The sequence below is a fragment of the Suncus etruscus genome, chromosome 14 (assembly GCF_024139225.1).
Source record: "Suncus etruscus isolate mSunEtr1 chromosome 14, mSunEtr1.pri.cur, whole genome shotgun sequence".
Taxonomy (NCBI): Eukaryota; Metazoa; Chordata; class Mammalia; order Eulipotyphla; family Soricidae; genus Suncus; species Suncus etruscus.
Genome location: NC_064861.1, coordinates 78,934,579 through 78,946,715, shown reverse-complemented (window position 1 = coordinate 78,946,715; position 12,137 = coordinate 78,934,579). Strand labels below are relative to the sequence as shown.

The 12,137-nt window shown below is 46.7% G+C and overlaps 2 protein-coding genes across 2 annotated transcripts in view; one reads left to right on the top strand and one right to left on the bottom strand.

Annotated features, from left to right (window-relative positions):
• LRP3 (LDL receptor related protein 3) overlaps positions 1-12,137 on the bottom strand; it is a 269,703-nt gene that overhangs the window by 201,897 nt on the left and 55,669 nt on the right. The gene's annotated exons all lie outside the window — the stretch shown is intronic.
• Positions 1-12,137, top strand: part of RHPN2 (rhophilin Rho GTPase binding protein 2) — a 77,333-nt gene that overhangs the window by 32,068 nt on the left and 33,128 nt on the right. The window contains exons 3-4 of the mRNA XM_049786579.1: positions 4,787-4,915; positions 8,671-8,746. Coding sequence (XP_049642536.1) covers positions 4,787-4,915; positions 8,671-8,746 — 205 coding nt within the window. The remainder of the gene's footprint in view (positions 1-4,786; positions 4,916-8,670; positions 8,747-12,137) is intronic.

Below are 12,137 nucleotides of genomic sequence, written 5' to 3'. Positions count from 1 at the left end.
ACTTATTTTGTCATATGTTCTTAGTAAAATACCTTTGCTGATCTTTGTCGCATTTTAGTTTTGTTTCCGATAGTGGTCAGGGCTTACTCCTGGCTCTGCATTCAATAATAACATGAAGGGCCTGGAACGATAGCACAGCAGGTAGGACATTTGCCTTGCATGTGGCTGATTTGGGTTTCAATCTTCAGCATCCCAAATGGTCCATCAGGCCTGCCAGGAGTGATTTTTGAGGCAGAGCTTCTTGAGGCATCTAGGGCTGAACCCAGAAAAGCTCAGGAGAATATTTGGTGCCAGATATTGAACCATGGTTGGCTACATGTAAGGCCAACACCTTAATCCTTACTTGTTTTTTAGTGGAGAGCATTACTGTTCCAACTTTGTTCTTTTTGTTTTTGTGTCACACAGTGGTGATCAAAACTTACTCCTGGCTCAGCACTCAGGGATCAACTCCTGGCAAGATTTGGGGATCCATATGGGTGCTGGGAATCGAACCCAGATCCTCCATGCTCAAGACAAGTGCTCTACCCACTGTACTAGCTCTCTGTCCTCTCCATTTTAAAAGATTTATAGGTGTTTTAATTAGAAATTTGTGTTGAGGGGCCAGAGTGATAGCACAGTAGATAGGGCGTTTGCCTTGCATGTATTTGACCTGAGTTTGATCCCAGCATCCCTTAATTCTAGCAGGAGTGATTTCTGAGCTCAGAGCCAGGAGTAACTTCTGAGTGCCACCGGGTGTGCTCAAAAACCAAAAAAAAAAAAAAGAAAAAGACAGGAAAAGAAAAAAGAAATTTGTTGAATCCTAGCAAGAACAAAAAAATAATTTTTTTTGCGAGGGAGGGGGTCACACCTGGCTGTGCTTAGGGGTTAGTCCTGGCTCTACGCTCAAAAATCACTCCTGTCTGGCTCAGGGGACCATAGGATTCGAACCACCATTGGTCCTGGGTTGGCTGAGTGCCCTGCCGTTAGGCTATCTCTCCGGCCCTAAGAACCAAAATCTTGATAGTCATGAGTCTCTTAATTACTAACCATGGGATGTCTTGTTTGATATGTCAGCAGGATTGTAGCTTTTCAGCTTTCTTAAACTTTTCTGAACTATTTCTAAATATTTATTCTTTTTGATTCTATTGAGATTGAATCTCTTCAGCTTGTTCATTGAACAATCATTTAGAAAGAAAATGAGTCTTTGCGCATTGACACATATCCTTTGGTCTTGCTAAGTTTAATATTTCTTTTTCTTTTTTTTTTTTTTTTTGATTTTTGGGCCACACCCGGTGATGCTCAGGGGTTACTCCTGGCTATGTGCTCAAAAGTCGCTCCTGGCTTGGGGGACCATATGGGATGCCGGGGGATCGAACCATGGTTCAGTCCAAGGCTAGCACAGGCAAGGCAGGCACCTTACCTCTAGCACCACCACCCGGCCCCAGTTTAATATTTCTTAATTTTATTTTTCTTTTGGTGAGTGAGTGCATTAGGATTTTCTACAAGATAATGCCATCTGTGAATAGAGTTACTTTTCTCCTTTACAATCTGAATACATTTTTTGTTTTATTTTGCACTCAGGGATGTCTCTTGGCAGACTCTGGAGACCATCTGGGATACTAGGGATCATACACTAGGGATCAAACACCTTACCTGCTGGGCTCTGGTGCTCCTAAATTCCTTTTAATTTATTTTATTTTTGTTTTGTTTTTGGGTCACACCCAGCAGCGCTTAGGGGTTACTCCTGGCTCTGTGCTCAGAAATCACTCCTGGCAGACTCGGGGGACTATATGGGATGCCGGGATTTGAACCACCATCCTTCTGCATGCAAGGCAAACACCCTTACCTTCATGTTGTCTCAACGGCCCCATCTAATTCCTTTTTTTTTTTTTTTTGGTTTTTGGGCCACACCCGGCGGTGCTCAGGGGTTACTCCTGGCTGTCTGCTCAGAAATAGCTCCTGGCAGGCACGGGGGACCATATGGGACACCGGGATTCGAACCAACCACCTTAGGTCCTGGATCGGCTGCTTGCAAGGCAAACACCACTGTGTTATCTCTCCGGGCCCCCTAATTCCTTTTAAAGCTAGAGCACAGTGGGTAGGCCGTTTACCTTGGCATGCAGCCAACTGAGTTTAATCCCCAGCATCCCATATGGTCTTTCAAGCCTGTCAGGAGTGAGTTCTGTGTGTAGTCAGGAGTAAACCCTGAATGCCACCAGGTGTGGTTCCCAAACAAAAACAAATGTAACAGCCTGGAAAGCTAAGTACAGTGAATAGAGCACTTGACTGACAGAGCAAAATAAATAAATGTAACAACAAGATTCAAGTTGTCAATATTTTGCTATGTGTATTATGCATATATTTGCATATATTATGCACTCTCCCATATATGCACAAAAGATTCTAGCTTATTGTTTATTTTTCTCGTGATTTATTTTCTGGTTTAAGATCAATAGGAATACAATCTATTTTTCTATCTACTTTTATTTATTAACATGATATAAAACAACTTATTAAAATATTTGATTTACCAAAGTGTTCATAATACAGTAGTTATAGGTATTTAATGTTCAAATACCAGTCCCACCACCAGTGTGACATTCCCTTCACCAGTTTCTTTTTTTTGTTTTTGTTTTTGTTTTTGGGCCACACCCGGCAGTGCTCAGGGGTTACTCCTGGCTGTCTGCTCAGAAATAGCTCCTGGCAGGCACGGGGGACCATAGGGGACACCGGGATTCGAACCAACCACCTTTGGTCCTGGATCGGCTGCTTGCAAGGCAAACGCCGCTGTGCTATCTCTCCAGGCCCCCTTCACCAGTTTCTTTAGCTTCTTGTCCACCACCCTAGCAGGCACAAATTTACTTCATATTGTTCGTTACAACACAAATGGAATGATCAAAACTTAGATCAGTAAGGGTTCATTTGTAATAATGGTTATAATTGTGTTATCAATTGTGTTACTAAATGTATAACTTAACATGTTTCTCCATGGTGTTACTAAAGTCAGTGTTTTCAGGATGTAAGGGCTGGTTGGTGCTATTGAACCTTATGTGTCGTTGTTTGGGCTCAAGTTTGGTGGCCTTCTGTGCATCTTTTCCATAAGACTTTCTGTGATCCTACTGGACTGACACTATTATGAAATTTTGAGGTATTGTCTGCATGGTCCAGGATCTATAGATCTGGAACAAATTTGCTAGACTGGGAATTTGATAAATCTAAGTTGTGAACATTTTCTACTGAAGACTGTTGGGTGTAGGACTGCGCTACTGTTGCTTCATGTAGAAAGGGGAATCTGCCCAGCCCCATTCCATGAAGGCCCTAGAATTTTCTGTTTTGTTTTGTTTTTGGGCCAGCACCTGGCAGTGCTCAGGGGTTGATCCTAGAAGGCTGGTGGGGATGGGGGGACCATATGGGATGCCAGGAATGGGACCCAGGTGTGTCTCGTGTCAGTCACATATGTGCAAGGCAAATTCCTTACCACTGTGCTATCTCTCTGGTCCGGCCCTAGAATTTTCAACCTGGATCAGACTACCTGGAAAGAATCAGCATTTATTTTTTTCTTGTTTTGGGGCTACACCTGATGATGCTCAGGAGTAGTTTCTGACTACATACTCAGAGTCCTAGAGGACTCGAGGGGCCATGTTGAGTACTGGGGATTGAATTCCAGTGGGCTGGTCTGCAGAGCAAAATTTTCACCCGCTATACTATAGCTCCAGCCCCCATTATTTTCATTTTGAGCTTGGCCATTTTTCTGCCCAGAGATAGCCTATCTAATACTTCTTCTTTTTTTTTTTGTTTTTTTGTTTTTTTGTCTTTGTTTTTGTTTTTGGGCCACACCCGGCAGCGCTCAGGGGTTACTCCTGGCTGTCTGCTCAGAAATAGCTCCTGGCAGGCATGGGGGACCATATGGGACACTGGGATTCGAACCAACCACCTTTGGTTCTGGATCAGCTGCTTGCAAGGCAAACACCGCTGTGCTATCTCCGGGCCCTAATACTTCTTTTTGAAGAGATAATTTTTTGTTTTGTTTTTGGGTCACACCTGGTGATGCTCAGAAGTCACTCTTGGCTATGTGCTCAGAAATCACTCCTGGCTTGGGGGAGCATACAGGATGCCAGGGGATTGAACCGTGGTCTGTCCTAGGTTAACGCATGCAAGGCAAACGCCCTACCACTTGCACTACTGCTCCGGACCCTGAAGAGATAAATTTTAAAATGAATTAATTGGGTTTGGGGCAACATCTGTCAGTACTTAGGGACTTGTCCTGGCTCTATGCTCAGGGGTTGCTACATATAATTCTAAGGAAACCATATGTGTACTGGAAGAACCAGACATAAGGTCACATGTGAGACAATTACCTTAATCCCTGTAATATCTCTGGCTCCAACCTGAGTTAATTTTCAGATGTTAAAATAACCTTGCTTTCCTGAGAAATCCTACGTGGTCGTGTCATATTGTACTTATTTATTTATTTATTATTTGTTTGTACAAGGAATTGAATCCAGGGATAACTGGGTATGGCTGATGATGGCTGGGACTAGACTCTGGTAATCAATGCCAGTTCTCTCTTCACTGATGTCTGTGGGGTCATACATGACAGCTCATTATTGTTGGCTGTGACCCATGTTCCTTCAGTGGCATGCACCCAGCAACTCAGACATCTCAACACCTGTGTCATTCACCTGCATGGAACGGGGAGAGTGACTGCTACCTGGCTGCCAGGGTGCTCATCTGAGAGTTTCTCTCTCTCTCTCTCTCTCTCTCTCTCTCTCTCTCTCTCTCTCTCTCTCTCTCTCTCTCTTTTCAGAGTGGCCACCAACAACAAAGTCCGGGAGCAGGTGCGCCTGGAACTGAGCTTCGTAAACTCAGACCTGCAAATGCTCAAGGAAGAGCTGGAGGGACTCAACATCTCCGTGGGAGTCTATCAGAACACGGAGTAAGTGTTTGTGCTGCTGTGGGTAATGTCTGAGCACCAGGATATGCTGCATCAGGGAGGAGGAATTCATGGTGGTTCAGTGGGGCATGTCTATACACTGGGATGCAGCATTTCTGAGTCCTGGGATGCTTTGGGTCATAGTTTTAACAGACTAGTTGTGTGGCTGGGTTCAGGTGGGTGACAGCATCTCACACAAGGCCCTGATGGGGGTCTGCTACATAGCTGCCTTGTTTGCTCAGAGAAGCAGTCCTTGTGTTTTTGCCTTCTTTCCTCCCTGCTGTACCACCATTTTCAGAGCCAAACTTGGAGTCATCCTGTTCCTAGAGTATGACAGACTACATCACCTTGACATGGCTGTTTTTTGTTCGTTTGTTTTTGGTTTTTGGTTTTTGGGTCACACCTGGCAGTGCTCAGGGGTTACTCTTGGCTCTACGCTCAGAAATTGCTCTTGGCAGGCTCGGGGGACCATATGGGATGCCGGAATTCAAACCACTGTCTTTCTGCATGCAAGGCAAATGCTTTACCTCCGTGCTATCTCTCTGGCCCCTTGACATGGCTGGTGACTCAAAACCCACAGGGTTACATGAAGTCTCAAGGAGGTGCAATAAATGGGGCTAGAGCAGTGGCACAGGGCGTAAGGTGTCTGTCTGCCTTGTGTGTGCCAGTCTAGGACAGACTGTGTTGTCCCATATGGTCCCCCAAGTTGGGTGTGATTTCTGAGTGCATAGCCAGGAGTAACCCCTGAGCATCACCAGGTGTGGCCCAAAAATAAAAAAGATAAATAAATAAAAAAGAGGTGCAATAGAGACCCTCTGTGCTCACACCCCCACTCTGCATTTGAGAAGGGCGTCTTCTTTTTTTTTTTTTTTTTTGGGCCACACCCATTTGACGCTCAGGGGTTACTCCTGGCTATGCGCTCAGAAGTCGCTCCTGGCTTGGGGGACCATATGGGACGCCGGGGGATCGAACCGCGGTCCATCCTAGGCTAGCGCAGGCAAGGCAGGCACCTTACCTCCAGCGCCACCGCCCGGCCCCAAGAAGGGCGTCTTCTAACTCAGAAGCTTCTCTTGGTTTGTTCCTACGCCACATCCAGTGGTGCTCAGAGGTCACCCCTAACCATGCTAAGGGGATCATGCCATGTTGGGGATGCAACCAGGGTTTCTTGCATGCAAGGCCTTGCTCAGCCCATGGAACTGCCTCTCTAGTCCATCGTTTGAGGAGGTACACACAACTCTTCCTTCAAAAGAAATACTCAGGTTGAAAAGGAGCCAACTCAGATGCTCCAAAGATTAGGGAAGTGAGACCTTGATGAAGCAGAATGTTTGTAATACAGTGTCCTAGAAATACCTGAGGGGAGAGTGAGGAAGTATGAGTTCAGGGAGAAAACAGAATTCTCTAGAGTCGAAAAGGCTAGGGACAGAGATAAACAAGTGAGATGTGTGTTTCCGGAAAAACCAGGCTTGAATAGCAATCTAGAAAGTGAGACTTCATTTTTTCGTTTGTTTGGTTCTTTTTTTTTGGGGGGGGTCACACCCGGCAGCACTCAGGGGCTATTCCTGGCTCTACACTCAGAAATCACTCCTGGCAGGCTCGGGAGACCATATGAAATGCTGGGATTCAAATCACTGTCTTTCTGCATGCAAGGCTAATGCCCTACCTCCATGCTATCTCTCCGGCCCTGAGACTTCTTTTTTTTTCTTTCTTTTTTTCATTTGGTTAGTTTTTGGGCTATAACTGGTGATGCTCAGGGGTTACTCTTGGCTATGTGCCCAGAAATTGCTACTGGCTTGGGGGACCATTTGGGGTGCCGGAGATCAAACCGAGGTCTGTCCTAGGTCAGCTGTGTGCAAGCAAATGCCCTACTGCTGCACCATTGCTCTGGCCCTGAAAGTCAGACTTCTTTTTTTTGTTTTTGTTTTTGTTTTTGGGTCACACCAGGCAGACTTCAGGGGTTATTCCTGGCTCTGCACTCAGAAATCATTCCTTACAGGCTCGAGGGACCATATGGGATGCCAAGATTTAAACCAATGACCTTCTGCATGAAAGGCAAACGCCTTACCTCCATGCTATCTCTCCGGCCCCGAAAGTGAGACTTTTTAATGGCAATTGCTCCCCAGATCCTCAGAGGGAACTGAGGGAGACCAGAGTCACCTTAAGGATGGTGCTTCCTCCCATGTCCCAATGTCCACTTGCTCTTGAGAGCGTAGGTGAGCACAAGAGTGGAAACTCATCCCTTAGACCTCGTGGGGATCCTATGTCTGGTGTGCCAATCGTCATTATTAATCTGCCTACAAATTGTTCTTAGAGGAAATAAAGCAGTGTCAGAAAGGTGCAAATGAGGCAGTTTGCAATGCTAAAGTGCAGGAATCCCTTGGCAGTCACACAAGTATCCCTGACATGCTGCTGGCCATTAGTCCCTGTGGGGCAGCTGGTGCCATCAAAGCCCCCAGCAGCCTGACAATCTAGGTCCTCAGCTCAAGGTTGTGGCAGTATTTCCTGATCAGGGGACTCAAACTGTTCCCAAACAGTTAGAGGAAGCGCAGCCTTGCCCTGCTGGGGATGTGCATGGAGAGCACTGGTGCCTGGACAGGCAAGAGATCCCTCTTCCAAAGTGCCCTGGCCTGGCCACCTCTGGGAATGCCTGGTGGCACAACTTATTTTGTTTTTGTTTGCTTTTTTTTTTTTTTTTTTTTTTTTTTGGTCATACCAGTGCTCCGGGGTTCCTCCTGACTCTATACTCAGAAATCGCTCCTGGCAGGCTTGGGGGACCATATGGGATGCCGGGATTTAAACCACCCTTCTACATGCAAGGCAAACGCCCTACCTCCAGGATATTTTTTCGATCCCGTGATGGCACAACTTGGTTTCTGGCCTTGCAGAGGTTAGGGGCTATGGAGGCTCTCAGCCAGCCCTACACAAGAGTAAATTCCACACCAAGAGCTCAGTCTCTGCAGACCAAATGAACTGAGTCCCTTTACTTCCCGTGGACCCTGCCCAAAGAATGGGGTGGCTGAGTGTCCAGTTAGGGGGACAAAGGGAATAGGAAGCATCAGGCCAGAGTCTGACCCCATCTAGAGTGAATCACACAAGTCTGACAGGAACTCTGCCCTCCTCAGAGTGTGTTGACAATTCTAGAGGGAAACCACAAAGCCCCTTAGGGGGAGCCCCAGAGAACCGGGCTGGAGGCAGTGAGATTAGGTATGAGGAGGGGGCTGTGTTGGGGCTGGCATGGGCTGCTCAGCTAGTGGGACCAGGTGGGCAACAATATGCCCAGCAGGGTGGCTCCAGGTCCTAGCCCTCTTCAAGTTCTCAGCAGAGGAGAGAAGGGACATTTCTCACTGAGGGTCAGATAGGACTCTGTGTATATGTTTGAGTATGTCTGTGTCAGTATGCATGTGCTTATAGTGCACGTTCTGCATGTATGAGTGGGTATGTATGAGCAAATGATTATATGTGAGTGTGGGCTTGAATGCGTGTCTATGTATGTGTGAGTGCATGTATATGCACACACATGGTTGCACTGCGATCACGTGTAAATATTTATGTGTGCACTTGAATATATGTGTTTGCATGTGGAGACCCAGACATTGTAAGGCGCCAGTCCCCCGTTTTGAGCATTTATGGTATGTGGCCGGATTGTGGTTGTGGAGAAAAGCAGATATGTGCTGTCTGTGAGAAGAAAGGGGTATCCAAGCCAGGCTGTTGTGGTTGGTGTGGGCTGTTCAGGGGGTGCTCACTTGCTGTTTTCCCCACAGGGAGGAGTTCATGATTCCCCTGATTCCTCTCGGCCTGAAGGAGACCAAGGATGTTGACTTCTCTGTTGTGCTCAAGGTAGGTCCCCCAACAGCAGGCCCTGGAAACTGGCAGAAACTGGGAACCATGTGGATGGTTTTATTTTTTTATTTGCTGTTCTTTTGTTGAACCTGGCTTGGGGGTCAAGAGTCCCCTGATTTCCACTTTAAGGTGGCCTGAGTTTGCCATATGGGGACCAGTTCCCTCACTCTCACACTCACTCTTCCTTTTATGAGGTCCTGGGCACTGGGGAGGAACTCCGAGCCTCCTCAGTAGGCCTCGTCACTCAGGTTCTGGGGTGGAGGTACTTTGGAATTTATTTGTTTCTTTATAAGGGGCTCCCTAGGGTGTTGGGGGACACCAGGGCTGCACCTGGTTAGGAGGCTGTGGGTGTGAGGGGATTGAACTGGCCCCAGCATGTGCTCCGCCTCTGCTCTCTCCAAGGCCTCCAGGCTTTCTATCGCAAACACCTGTCCTGGCTGTGGTTTGGGTTTTGATTTTTGACCCTACTTAGTATTTAATGATTTCTTAGAATTTGCTCCCCAGCAATGCTCAGGGCAGTGGGTTGAACCTGGAATTGAACCTAGAACTTTCACACATCGGCTCTTTAAATATACTGGCTCACCGTCTTACATATTTTCCCCATATCATTTTGTTCTCTGACACATTCCAAAGTAAACAAAATGTTTATGCTTCCTGACTATTGGAGGACAGGACTATAGTTTTAAAATGACTATGGACAAATTCCTATCACACTGCACATACCTTATTTTGAACAACACAGGGGCCGGAGAAGTGGTGCAGTGGTAAGGTGTTTGCCTTGCACGCGGCTGACCCAGGACGGACCTTGGTTTGATCCCCCTGGTGTCTTCCAGCCAGGAATGATTTCTAAGTGCATAGCCAGGCATAACCCTGGACGTCACCTGGTATGCCCCCCAAAAAAAGAAAAACCAGAATGAAAACAAATAGGATATTTAAAATGAAGACCAAGTCAAGTTAAAACAAAAATTTATCAAAGTGGCCGGAGAGATAGCATGGAGGTAAGGCATTTGCCTTGCATGCAGAAGGACAGTGGTTCGAATCCCGGCATCCCATATGGTCCCCCGAACCTGCCAGGTAAGACCCAAAGACAAACAAACAAAAAAAAAGGGGCCGGAGAGATAGCATGGAGGTAAGGCATTTGCCTTTCAAGCAGAAGGACGGTGGTTCGGATCCCGGCATCCCATATGGTACCCCGTGCTTGCCAGGGGCGATTTCTGAGCACTGCTGGGTGTAAACCAAAAACTAAAAAAAAAAAAAAAGACCCCCCAAAAACAAAAAAAAATTATCAGAATTTCATTGGGAACTATGGGAACTTTTGTTGGGGTTATAGTTTGAGGACCCCAGTCTGAGATTGAGAGGAGTTGAGAGACAGAGAGAAGGAGGGAAGTCGGAGAGTGTGGTGTACATCTCACACATGTACAATGTGGTCCAGGGATGAGTCAAGTGCTAAGCAAGACAGACAGCGGCAGCAAAAACATCCAGCGGTCCAGATTAATGTTCTCGGTGGGCTGAATGTGGCCCATGTACCATAGTTTGAAGACCCCTGTAAATCAATGGTATTGGTGCATTTCTCTTAATTACTTGACTAGTAGACACCCCCACTGGACAGTGACACCCCCATTCCTCCCCCAAAGGCCTGTTTCTCAGGCTTTCTCCTGTCTCTCTTTTTTTTTGTTTTACATATCTTTGTTGAGATATTGCTTGCTTATGGTGCCATTTTCCTCCATGAGGTGAAGGCTGTCTTGTATAGCTTCTCTTACCCATGTGCCTGACTGGCAGTTGGTTCCTGCTGTTGCACCTGTGTTTACTTCTGTTGGACTTTGAGGGTGCCCAGATCCTGTCTCCTAGACCTGCGGTTCGATGGAGGATTCACTGGAGCAAGAGGTGCACTAGGGTGGCACCCAACTGGGTAGGAGAGCCCATAAGACTTCTGCCCGGAATGGCTGGTCTCTCCCCAGCTCCAACAATTTTGATGAATCACTTCAAAATTCCTCAGGAGGAGAAAAGGGTAGAAGGGGTGCACGCCTGTCGCAGAACTTTCCAGAACAGGCTTGTGGTATCGGGTTTAATCTGAACATTATGGAAAACGCGCCAGAGTTTAAGCTTTTAGTCAGAGTTAGTCTGTTCATTGACTCATCTTGGGCGGCTTCGAACTTAGAGAAGGAAAATTCTGTGGTATGTTGGCCACGTGACGTGCGTTCTTTCCGGATCGCTTGGTGGATGTTTCCTGCCCTCGCCAGCTCATGAGAGTATGGCTGCCTTGTTTTCTCTCAGTGCCCTTTGGACACTCTTTAAATCCAGGTCCCAACCCTGTGAGTCGGGTTTAGTTTGGAGTTTGAGAAGCGACCTTAGGAATTAATAGGGGCGAGATTGAAGCAATTCAGCTTCAAATTAGCTTTTCCTAGGTGTGCTGTTGGCCCAGATCTGTGGGTGCTAGACAGCATTTTTGTCTGTGGAAGTCCTCTGCTCATCTCTTGCATTTGAAAACAATCTGTAAAATTTTGCTGGGCTGGGACCGGAACAATAGCACAGCGGTAGGGTGTTTACCTTGCATGCGGCTGACCCAGGATGGACCTCAGTTCGATCCCCGAATCCCATGTGTTCCCCCAAGCCAAGAGCGATTTCTGAGTGCACAGCCAGGAGTAATCCCGGAGCATCATTGAGTGTGGCCCAAAATACTAAAAAAAGAAAAAAGAAAAAAGGAAAGAAAACACACACACACACACACACACACACACACACACAACCTAAAAAAAACCAAAAACAAACAAAATTAAAAACCGGCCCAGAGAGATAGCATGGAGTTAAGGTGTTTGCTTTGCATACAGAAGGTTGGTGGTTCGAATCCTGGCATCCCAAATGGTCCCCTAAGCCTGCCAGGAGCGATTTCTGAGCATAGAGCCAGGAGTAACCCCTGAGCACTGCCGGGTGTGACCCAAAAATCAAAAAACAAACAAACAAAAAAAATTAAAAATTTTGGGGCCGGGCGGTGGCGCTAAAGGTAAGGTGCCTGCCTTGCCAGCGCTAGCCTTGGACGGACCGCGGTTCGATCCCCCGGTGTCCCATATGGTCCCCCAAGCCAGGAGCAACTTCTGAGCGCATAGCCAGGAGTAACCCCTGAGCGTTACCGGGTGTGACCCAAAAACCAAAAAAAAAAAAAAAAAAATTAAAAATTTTGCTGGGTTGTTCCCAGACTGTGCAACAAGAATACAGGCATTTGAGAGGAGAATTTTGATTTATTTTTATGGGCAGCTCTTAGAATCTCGGCAAATTATGTGCTGAATTCCACATTAAAGCAAGGGAGAAAAAAAATCACATTCTCTGGTATGGCTGATTGCTGCTCAATTGGGGTTTCCAACCATGTCATTTTAGCTCTAAAGGAGCCCCA